At 39.1% G+C, this 11,895-nt stretch overlaps 2 protein-coding genes and 1 pseudogene across 2 annotated transcripts; 2 read left to right on the top strand and 1 right to left on the bottom strand.

Moving 5' to 3' along the window:
• Nucleotides 1–11,895, top strand: part of LOC147140716 (uncharacterized) — a 195,878-nt pseudogene that overhangs the window by 30,347 nt on the left and 153,636 nt on the right.
• On the bottom strand, nucleotides 486–10,196 carry dcun1d1 (DCN1, defective in cullin neddylation 1, domain containing 1 (S. cerevisiae)). Its single transcript, XM_086043536.1, has 7 exons — nucleotides 10,063–10,196; nucleotides 7,076–7,289; nucleotides 6,670–6,838; nucleotides 5,162–5,292; nucleotides 4,994–5,076; nucleotides 3,099–3,195; nucleotides 486–1,087 (listed from the first exon to the last, which is right to left on the bottom strand). Exons 1-7 carry the CDS (start codon nucleotides 10,063–10,065, stop codon nucleotides 1,011–1,013), a joined length of 774 nt encoding a protein of 257 aa, XP_085899662.1. The 5' UTR covers nucleotides 10,066–10,196; the 3' UTR covers nucleotides 486–1,010.
• On the top strand, nucleotides 10,339–11,291 carry setd9 (SET domain containing 9). Its single transcript, XM_086043337.1, has one exon. The coding sequence runs from the start codon at nucleotides 10,406–10,408 to the stop codon at nucleotides 11,228–11,230; it is 825 nt and encodes a 274-aa protein (XP_085899463.1). The 5' UTR covers nucleotides 10,339–10,405; the 3' UTR covers nucleotides 11,231–11,291.

Here is an 11,895-nt window from a genome sequence, read left to right as displayed (position 1 = left end):
TTTTTACTATTGCAAAAATCTAGCTTTTGAATAGGGGTGCGTAAACTTCTTATTCATCTTTATGTCCTATTTTTGGTAATAAAAGGTTTAAATATTAAATAATAATAATAATAATAATAACAATTAAAAGTGAAAGCAATTCTAGATTTCTATATCTTTTTTCTTCAAAAAAAAATAGGACTTCACTCTCATAACATTCCAACTTTTTTTCCTCTAAAAAAGATAAACTTGTTGTCTTACATTATGACTACGACAATATTTATTTCAGCTCTAATTTGCAACGTAGAACAGCACGATGAAAACATTATCTTTCCGCAGGTGTCCCTAATGTTTTGGCTAGCAAATGTACAATACTAAGAGTGATTGAGTGAGAACTATAAGACATCTTAAGATTGACCTCGTTTAACCATAAAAGCATAACAACGTATTCATCATTCACGCAGAGGCTGCTGAAGATCAGCTTCGTAGCACACAGGGCGGGCAACTTCAAAGAAACCAAATTGAAACATTTATTTCATGTTCAAAGAAAGAAACAGCATTGATCTTGGAAAAACTGTGATTATTGTTCATATGGAATAGTCACAGAGGTATCATAAAATAAAAATCTGGATGCCACTCAGAAGTCAAATTAAAAATTATTATTAAAGAATGTTTACATTACAGTTCAAGTGTGTGGGTGTGTGTGTGTGTTGACATTTGAGCAGTCCAAACACATCCAAAAACTGAGACGGTGCCTCTTCTTGCTTGGCTTCGGCACCCCCCAAAATCCCAACAGTCTAGTTAAAAGCGCCCAAACCACCACCAGCTGACCAACAAAGTGATATGCATTATTTTTATATATGTATTGTACATACACGAACACACACACACGAACACACCCCCACGTGTATCTATAAAGTCTCTCCTGTGTAAACTATTTCAGTCCTGAGGATTGAAAAGGCAACGTAGTTGTCAGCTCAGTGTGGGCCACGTGTTCTTTTCTCTTGTTTGTGTAGGCTGTTAAGAGGAGCTTAAACTGCAGTACTTTTGGTCCCGATGTGCGGTCGTGCAAACTCCACAAAGTCATCAATGAGTACAGGCCATGCTCCTGATGGAGGGAAAACATGCATGCAGTGAGGCCAGGATGGTTCTCAGTGACAATGAAATTAAGTGATGTATAATCCTTGCTTTATGAAACACTCTGGGACGAAAATGTTATTACTTTTTGTAACGTTACCCCACTGCGCCCAACTGTTACTTATTCACTACATATTTAACTCTAGTCTTAGTATAGTGTTTTTTTTTTTTGTAAAAGCAAACTTTGGAGTCAGACCCCAGTTTCCTTATATAGTGGTACCTCGCCTTACGAATGACCCGACCAACGTGTTTTCGAAGATATTTTGCCCTGAGTTGTGAGTGCTAGCTATGATTGAAAAGAGAAGTGAGAAGTGCTTGCATCAATCATACTTAACGCCACTGCCAGTTGACGTTAACATTAAAATCAAAACTAAAAAAAAGACAATTACATGTAAATTTCGCCAAACCACCAAGTCGCTAGCTTAATGCTAACACAATGCAAAATACCATCGAAAACTAGCATCAATCGCGCATCAATTGTAAGCCTTTAAGCGACTTATATTTGAACACAAGTGGTAGTAACAGATGCAGATAGACAATATGACTTTATTTAAGAGTACGTATATATTTGTTGTGCTCTGCAAAAAACTACTTATGAATACTGCAGCTCAGTTGCATCCATCCAAATCGACATATAGGAGGAGTGGAACGTTTTTTGTAAAGTGTCCAAACGGTTCAGTTTGACTGTTTGCGTTCGTTTTGCATGTGCATTCGGTTCATGGTTTCAAGTGCCTTGCATCACTAGCGTAACGTATCAGACAACAGCTGGACAACCACGCCCAGTCTGCATCTCTACAACACAAGATTTTTCTTCACCAGAGATTTCGCTTCCAACTCGTTGGAATGCACTACGTTTATATGCATCTATGCAAACTTATTTGCCATAAAGACTTATTTAATAACTTGAGCTTTTAGTTAGTAAAGTAATGATTCAAATTCTGTGTTTTGCCAAGGCACTTAGTTTACATTAGAATAATCTCATGGGCAACCACTAAACAAAAATATATTTTAAAAAAAATCTCTCTGATCTGATATACCGGTATTTGCCATAACTTATTCTGTTGGACGAATAGCAAGGTGGATAAACAGGTTTAGTGTACCTTTTGCTATGGAAAGGAAAATCATTTATTATGGCCTGTCACTATACAACACTGGCATAGATATAAAAATATATTTCTGATTAATAAAAATAATCTAAATAATGATGTTACAATAAAAACAATAATAATGAATAATAATGCCATGGACATTGTACAATTCTAAAGCTGCCTGAAGACATAATTGACTTTCCTAAGAGTCGATGTATACCAAACCAAAGTGAAAACCAAAATATAAACCTTACATTGGATTTTGTGAACCGTTCCACCCCACACAGAGACCAAAATAAATTTGCACTCATAATCACACCTAGGTACAATTTAGAGCGTCCAACCAACCTACCATGCATGTTTTTGGAATGTGGAGTACCCGGAGCAAACCCACGCAGGCACGGGCAGAACATGCAAACTCTACACAGGAAGGCCGGGGCCAGATTCGACCCCACGACCTCTGCACTGTGAGGCAAACGTGCTAACCAGTCAACCACCGTGCCCCGCCCGTGTATTATGTCTGTATGTTTTATTATACTCGCCCTGGCCAAGGTGCCACAACAGAATGAGCAGTACAATTACGCACACACTTTTTAATTTTTCCCATTCTATATTCTGTAATTATGTTACTACTGTATATTTTTATGTGATGCGCAATGCTACAAAGTATTACTTTTGTTATTTAAAAACACTTTTTTTTTTTGGGACGCTGGAACATAGGGGAAAGATGACTTGAGAGCTGAGTGTTTTGAGTTACGAGTATGGTCACGGAATACATCAAGCTCGTAAGTCAAGGCACCACTGTATTTGCACCATAAAATTTCATGGATTTCCCAATTCTATGCATTCCTACAGCAGACACATTTTCATTCAAAATTTGAACGCAGTACAAACCTTCCTCGTCATAATTGGACATGTCATCTGTGATCATTGTGCTGAAGTCTAGCAGCAAGTTCCATGTGTCCTTGGGTATTGATCTTTTATGGTGCTCCTGCAATATAAAATCACAGAGTCAAGTCAAAGCAATTGGTGTCACGACTTTCCATAAGACTTTAGTAGGATTGCTTTGAAATTATAACAATATTGAAATATTTCAGAATATATTTTGGCTGAATTTACACTGCAGAGGCAAGTGCCCAGTTCCGGTATATAATGCCTTTATCTGATTTTCTTGACCTTTTACGGTCCCCCTTCCAAACGTATTGGAACGGCAAGGTCAATTCTTTTGCTTTGTAACATACTTAAGGCATCTGGGTTTCTGATCAAAAACTGAGTATCACACCAGAGTGCACCTTTTGTTTGAAGCCACACACTTAAGCAAAAATATTGGAACAGACATTTGATCAAAATCTCATCTTAAAGTGAATAACATTTCGGTGGCATGAGCTTTACTTGCAATAATTGCATCACACCTGAGATGCGTTGACTACACCGGACTATTGCATTCTTCACTTGAAATGCTTTTCCAGGAATTTACTGCAGACTATTTCAGTTTGTTTCTGGGGCTTTCTCCCATCAGTCTCCTCTTCGAGAGGGGAAATGCATACTTTTTAGTGGGTGAAGGTCCGCCGATTGACTTGGCCAGTCTAAGACCTTCCATTTTTTCCCCGCTGATGAAGCCCTCTGTTGTGTTGGCAGTATGTTTTGGGTCATTGTCTTGTTGCATGATGACGCTTCTTTCGATTAGTTTGGAAGCATTCTTCTGCAAATTTCCTGGCAAAATAGTTTTGCTGAAACTTCCAGAAACAAACGAGAACCGAAAGAGGCTGCAGTAAGGGCCTGAAAAAGCAACAGACTGGTGAAGTCGACAGGTCGCAGGCTTGATGCAGTGATTGCATTAAACGGTATTCACTTTAATTTAATAGTCTGTTCCAATCATTTTTATCACTTGAAAACTGGACGGCTTCAAACAAAAGGTGCTCAGTCTTGAGTTGTTTCACACATCACCATGAAATAAAAGCTGGAGTTGTGAACTTTTGGGCGATACTCATCTTTTGATTGGAACCTCAAGTCTAGGAATTGACCTTGCCGTTGTGATTCTTTTGGAGGTCTCCGTATTTTCATGTGCATTTCAAGTGACATACTGCACACTACTCACAAAAAGTTCTTTTTTTACCTCTCTTTTCTTTATTACAGACATGTCAAAAACCACACAAGCACAGCATTACAAACAATGTAGATACACATACAGTTCACACGTATTATTACAGCTCCTAAGTCTTTTTCAACAAGCCTAAAAGGGGAGAAGAAGTACAGTATATTTAATCCTACCCCTACACCAATATTCATTAATTACCAATTAGGCAGGCATTTTATAATGAAAGCGTTAGTATGATTCTGGAAACCTGCCTTTTGAACCAATTTGATAGCTCTTTACTGGAGTGTGCATAAAAGTCGGAGTGAGACAGGTGTTGCCCTGGCTAGATTGGCTTGAATATGTTTTATGTAAAGTTTCCAGCAGATCTTGTGGTGGATTAATCAAACCCAAAAACGGAATGTCTTCAACTGTCTCCACATCAACACCTTCTTTATGCAAACAGTATAAGCTTTGTTTTGGCCAAATGTAACGACGGTTTACTAATATCAAAGCACTTTGTTGATTTAGTCAATTCTAAGTTGATTTCTTCAATGAGCTGCTGCAAATTCTCACCTGCAGAATTTGTTGTCAGCGAGCAAAACAATTTGTTGTCATTTAGAAGACATGCAAACATTTTTGACGACTTTCTAAAAATTTCTAGTGAAGAAACACTGGAAAAACTGCATATTGGGGGAGCACACAGTGTACTTACAACTAAAAATGTTTTCCATAGGTCGAGGAACTTGAATCGTCCATCCAATACTAAATTCCAATAAGCAATAGCCATTTCTAAATCTAGAAGACAAAACAAAAGGGGGAAAAATTAAAGTTGACATTACTAAGAAGGGTGATATTCCTTCATTTGTTGTGTCACAGTTACCTAAACCTTTCTGGCCAGGATTCTTCGCAAAATTAAATGTAAACTGGTAAAAGTCCTTAAATCTTCCTTGGTCTTTTAACTCCTGTTCCATCTTGGGTAGCTGAGCTTTTAGTTTGTCTATACTGTCGCATCTGAGGAAACAATACAGTCAATGCATATGATGTCACACACTTGCACCACAATGTCATGAGATAGCAGGAAGCCATAAAGAATCTGACTCGGGCTCCCAATCTGTACAAAACAAAACTTTATGGCAATTAAATTGCATAACGATGAGTAATTTTTTCAAGTTTGGATTTAGAGGTGAATTTGATATACGAGTTCTGCACAATACCAGATGCCGCTCTGCTCGTGTTTTGCTTTGACTTGCAAGCTAAAATTTGAGAAATGAGCGCAACGTTGGCAACAAACTCAACTCACCTCACAGCAGGCAGTAATTTGGCAGTAAGTGAACAATTTCTCCACAAAAAGCGAGTTTATTACAAAATATTATTTTAAGAGGAAGTCAACCCAAACATTTTTTTTTCCATATGTTCTATGCAGGCCCAGTAGTCTAAACACAGCATTCTGATTAATATTGCGTTTGTGGAATATGAGAAATCCACCTGTTTTTAGCTAGCTCAGGGGGCCATTTTGTCACTTCTGTCGACTGAAGATGACATCGAAGTTGCTCAGGGCTTAGATAACGACCAATAATGGCTCAGCTTCCGAAAACACCTGAGTCGTGATTGGTCGTTATCTGAGCCCTGAGCAACTTCGATGTCATTTTCAGCCGACAGATGTGACCAAATGGCCGTCCCCAGAGATGGCTAAAAGTGGGTGCATTTTGCTGCTTAACTTATTTTCCACAAACGTAATATTAATCAGAAAGCCGTATTTCAACTAGTGGTCTCTATGCAGGCCCAGACACATTCTGGAAAAAAACATGTTTGGGTTCCTCTTTAAAGAGTTTGTCTATTGCCACTTCCAGTTACCGTTTACTGTCAAACTAAACATACAACTAAAAAAACTGTCATGAATTACACAGTTTATTCAAAACAACCACAGAACCGTGCCTTATTCACAAGTTTGCTATCTTAATGCAAACAAACCGAGATTAAGATGGGCTAATGAAACTAGCATCGATGTTGCTGTGTGATAACCTTTGAAGTAACGGATATTTGAACACAAACGGTGAAGCAAGACATGTAGAGATATAGTATAACAATACTCACAGACCTATATTATTAATCGTCTTCAAAAATAACAGCTTTTACTGCAGCTTATGGAGCAGTTTTTTGCGACTGTCTTATTTTTGCATGTATATTTTTATATATATTTTGCCCACCATCCCTGTGGAAGATGATTGTCACGCTGGCTTTAGCCATCATTTAATGCCAAACTTGAAAGGAGGTACGTGATCGGTTAGACTGAGCTTTACATGCAACACAAATGTGGTAAATTCACGCGAATCATATCGTTCTAATTTCAAAGTTTATAACGATATATCGCCCAGCCCTATTCCTCACCCTTGTTCTACCATGCCATCCATGAACTCCTGTTTCGAGAACTCGCACTGTGTTGCAGCCCTGAACTTCCAAGCGATGAGGAGAACACTTATACTGGCGGGGTCCAACCCAAGGTCGTCACAAAACTGCTGAATCCCTTCAATGCCAATCTTGTTGTCATCGTGAGGATCTGAGTGAAAAGGTGAGAAAATGATCAATGATAATGATTCTATTCATTTGGTGACATCATGATTCCTAGAAACTGTATCATGAGAGCTCGTCAGGGATGCTACGGAAAATAACCCATTTTCACTTAATTGACCCGAAAATGATTACTCTTGTATTTTAGTGGAGTACACCCTATAATAAATCTTTCTGCCAGCCCACAACAGGATAATATGCATAATATATTTGTTAAAAGTCATACCTCTATATCTGTTGTAGAGTTGCTCAAGCTTCTTCTTGTCTAAAGCCCCTTTTAAACTGGAAACATAGAGCTCTGGATTTTGGAAAAACTTGTCCGTGGCCACCTCTAGTTTCCAGTCATGTTGTGACAGACAGACCAGTGCAGTCTTCTCGTTGGATTGCGTGAAAATCATAAACTGTCGAATTTTATCCTTCTGTGAGGACTTCAGTTTGTTCTGCAAAAAAAAAAAAAAAAAATGTCAAGACAAATGTGGATTCATGTAGCAGGCAGCCACAATCAAAACTGTGAATGCGAGTTCATGTGCGATTATTTTTTTTTGTAGGTCCTCTTCCCATTCATTTTTTTAACAAATACAAGCAATAAATTAATCAGTATTACCATAAACAATATCAGATTTGGCATATATAAATGTTTCGGTCTTATAGGTTAGGCTTTTGCTGAAATAAAGGCCAATGAACCAGGAATTAACTTGAAAGACAGTTGTTGTTTGTTTAATCTATTTCAATGAAGTTGTTAATTTATCAAAAGACTTTGACTTGCAGTTTTTGGAGTGTTGACTATTGCAACTAGGGTTGGGCACCGGGAACTGTGTGGAACTGGGACTAGCACTTCGGTTCTCCCGAAATCGTTCAGCTTTTAAAATGTCAGCGCCATATTTCGATTCCTAATCGGTCGGGCGGAGGATGCCGCCCAAAACAAACAAGTACCAATAGTGTGTGTGCGGTACGGAGCAATCAACAGGCACAAGCAAAGTACAATCAATAAGAAATTTATGTGCGTAACACCGGTGCGCATCAAGTGCCAACAACACACAGACAGCAACTGACTGAAGATCTCTGGTCAACTGTTAATATGTGACCCAATCTACTTCGATCTGCCGCGCCACTTCATTAATCAGATAAGATGTAGTTCAGTCATTTAGTACAGTAGTAGCAATTGATTTAACACTTTCATTAAAGGAACATTTTGATAAAAAACTGTTGCAAGGAGTTAATTAACTAATTCTCCCATTGCAGACAAGCAGACAAAGTTGGATGCTGCCATTTTCAAATGCGTAAACGACAAAGTCACTATCAAGACAGAGCATGCACAGACAAGACTGGCTATTCCGACTGAACTGCTTATATGACGTTTGATCAGATTGGCAGAAAGAATACACAACCGCTTTTTTATGAATAAAATTTCATTCGGGCGCAGACTTTTTATTCCGACTGAGGTCTTTCTATGGAGTACTGTCATTCTGTTTGGTCATTTGGGTTTCATTCTAATCAGAATTCACGGCTCAATGTGATAGAATAATTGTACAAAAGTTATCCCATATTTACTTTTATAAGGATTGTAAAGCATTTATTCAGGGGTATAACCTTGTTTGCATCATGTAAGTTGAAGTTGTTTATGAAAAGAGTAGAGTGCGAAAAGGACGCAGCGGCAAAACGGGACCAGTGCTCTTATCGAAGGCACATCTGGAGCATCCAGTGGTTGGACGCTGAGTCCTTGGATAGAATATAACAATGTCTGCATGACCGCTGATGAATGCAAGACACGCATTTTCACACACATACACTGTTTTGAACTGTTTATCACGATGCTACCCCACCCTAAGAAAATAAAAAGAGAGGGTGTGGTAGAGCGGTAGAAGATTGTAACTGGCACATACATCTCTGTCCGTTCTCCTCGCGAGCAAAAAAAAAAAATCGGATTCTCTTGTTTTCCTTCCTGTCTGTTGTTTAAAGTGTTCTAGTTTGCCATATAACTGACACTATGTAAACCCAGATAATAAGTCATAAATCAGATTAGAAAAATAACCAAACAAAATAAAGATGGTTTTGTCCCTCAAACTGCAGCCTTTGAGATTTGAAAATTGCATTCTAATACATTGCTATGTTGATTTCGATTTGATCAATAGTTCTCTCCTAGTAATTACACTTTTTAAAACCTGTTTACTTCTTTACATGCTCTTTTATCAAAATGTTATATAAAATAGTGCTGCATTTCTTTATTAATAACGCAAGGGAAATTTTGTTTTTGGGGGGACTGGAAAGGATAATGACATTTTGATCAGACCTTAAATTTTCAGCTCTTTTCCGGTGTCTTTGTATTTGTAATTGTATATAGTGTTTTATTAATTTATTGATTAACACTTGTGAATTATGGCCTTTTTATTGTTTTGTAAAGTGCTTTGTTCCATCTCTAGCTGTTATGAAATGCGCTATATAAATAAAATTGTATTGTATTGTATTGTATTGTATTGTATTGTGTTTCGATTTGTTTCAATGGGTAACACTAAATTTAGATGCAAATAAATTGAGTCACGAACTTGGTCACGGAATGAAGTAATTTTGAGTTACGAGCTTTGTACATTTCAGAGTCTGCAGTACTTCAAATCTTTACTATTAGTTAAGTAAAGGAGTTGAATTACTTTGATTTATACCAGTCTCTCTCTTTTTTACAGAAGTTTTTACTTCTGCTCAAGTACAGACTGTGAGTACTTTCGGCACATCTGTTCTTACGTTCAGTGTAAATAGAATCAGGCAAACTGTCCTAAATCAATGTAAATATGAAGCACACTACAAGACTGACTACATAGCTCCATCAACATCCAAGCAGACGTACACATTTCAGTTATCAGACACCAGAACACTGTTTGACAGCTGTGACAAACTGATTATCCGCTAGAGACCATATGTTTGGGAAAGGAAACACCTCGCCAAAAGCCGGTCGACAACACGACGGGGGTGTCATTTGCCTGGAGTGTGCAACCCTGATCATTTGGCATGAGACCCCTTCAGTAGCTTGGCTAGCTAAATGGACGAGTTGGCCTCAATACCTTCAGCTAGTTAGCGCATGCTAACGCGCCTAGTTGCGTATTGGGGAACCAAGAAAGGGTGTTGAAGGCAATTAAGTGGGTTTGTTGACTACAAGCATCACGTTATCGCGATTAATGATATTTACAGCAGCGCACTAAGATAAAAAGTAACAATTCTCACCATGTTTGTCTTTGCTTGGCTCCCTTTCCTCCCATCCAGCTGGCTAAAGCGTGTAAAGTCGTTACGGAAACAAGCATGGTTCCGGTTATCTATTTCCAAAATAAAATACAGTATTTATTTTTAAGCATTCATAGAATATTCATATACGAGTAATTTTGATTAGTAATGAAGGAACATATTTTAGAAAATCATAATTTAAGGTATGTATCAACGACAAAAAGTTTGGCTTCCGTAGCAGTAGCAACACGGTTGCTATTATTATGAAGCACTCGTTCCGGAAGTGATTAAGTCATTATTGCAGCAGTCCATTTATCCAAGTAGTGTTTGTTCCTCGTCCCTCTGAATGTTTAGAAATGTACTGGAGCGATTTCGCCTCAAGTGGAAGTCATACCGACACCGATTTTTGCCTTGGATTGTCTTAAACATTTCTAAAAATGAGAAAACACTTCGACAAGTCAAAGGACGCTGTGAGGACAAGTTGGTCCCGGACGAAGAGGTGTCACGGCACCTCCTACAACTCTTCCGAGTTCTCCACAGGGCGAATCGTCGTGTAGAGTTCGGTAACTTCCACAGCCAGGTAATAAGTGACAACCATCGGTGTGTACATGATGCCATGTTTCAATCGCTTGGATTCTGCATCGACCGGAAGCCCAGCACACTTCCCTCTGCAGGAACTGGAGTGTTTGTCACCAGGGGGTTGGTACCCAAAGGAGCAACAGTTGCCATGTATCCTGGCACCATCTACCAAGCTTATGAGCCTATTCTCCTCCAATCCATCAGAAACTCATTTGTCTTTCGGTGTATAGACGGTGTCTTGGTTGATGGAAATGACAAAGGGATCTCCAAGATGGTGTACAAGTCATGTAGTGGCAGAGACCGAATGGGCCCTTTCCTGACGAGTGATACCACCTGGCTGACAGTCACCCTACAGAATCCGCTGGCTGTGGGTCAGTATGTGAACAATTGCTCCAATGAGAGGCCCGCCAATGTGTGCTACCAGGAGTATGACGTTCCCGACACACTTCCCATGGAGTTTCGGCGCTATCTTCCCAATGTCAACTACAGCCCACACTCGCAGAGACCTCTTCGCTGTGTGGTGCTAGTATCACTCAGAGACATTACAGCAGGAGAAGAGCTATTTTCCAACTACTACACTATTGTGCACTAGAAGCATAAATAATTATCAGTCAGAGCGAGAGAAGTACCAAAAAATAAAATGTGCCTCCAAAGATCTTTGTTTGATTATTATATAAACTCGTCTAATCGCACTGGTTTGGTAATGCTATCGTTTATTCCAGAAATATCCTCCCGTATTACATGCTTGTTTGATTCATTGGAGACTCTATCAGGGATCACCAACTCCAGTCCCCAAGGGCCCCTATCCTGCATGTTTTAGATGTTTCCCTCCTCCAACACACCTGATTCAAATGATCAGTATCGCTTCTACAGAGCTTGCTGATGATCTGATCGTTTGAAAAAGGTTTGTTGGAGGAGGGACACATCGAAAACATGTAGGATAGGGCCCCTCGAGGACCAAAGTTGGTGATCCCTGCTCTAAATTGTCCATCGGTGTGAATACATCCTGTCCTGTAATTGGCTGGTTGTGAGCTAAGGATGCACTGATACCAAAATAGAAAAAATGCTGTGATACTATGATATTGATACCACCTTACCTTCCTGACGTAGACGTTCTGGGCAGGTGGCGTAGGAGCCATGCCAGCTGTGTGGAGATACTTTAAGGTAAACGTGCAGAGCCGACCTCGAGATACTCTATGCTTGCCAGAGGGTCAGCTGCTGCAACCCGTGAAGTGGCTGCTTAATCACATAGTTGTT

Source organism: Filicampus tigris, chromosome 10, assembly GCF_054856515.1.
Source record: "Filicampus tigris isolate MCC_2025a chromosome 10, RoL_Ftig_1.0, whole genome shotgun sequence".
NCBI classification, from domain to species: domain Eukaryota; kingdom Metazoa; phylum Chordata; class Actinopteri; order Syngnathiformes; family Syngnathidae; genus Filicampus; species Filicampus tigris.
This window is presented reverse-complemented; position numbering and strand designations above follow the sequence as displayed.

Bases quoted from the DNA above. Each gene is read 5' to 3' on its own strand.
- dcun1d1 (XM_086043536.1), bottom strand. The intron at 5,077-5,161 runs GTAACTGTGACA...TTTGTCTTCTAG, and splicing joins TCCTGGCCAGAAAGGTTTAG to ATTTAGAAATGGCTATTGCT. The intron at 3,196-4,993 runs GTAAGTACACTG...TTTATATTGCAG, and splicing joins TATGGAAAACATTTTTAGTT to GAGCACCATAAAAGATCAAT.
- setd9 (XM_086043337.1), top strand. From the start codon at position 10,406: ATGTTTAGAAATGTACTGGAGCGATTTCGCCTCAAGTGGAAGTCATAC.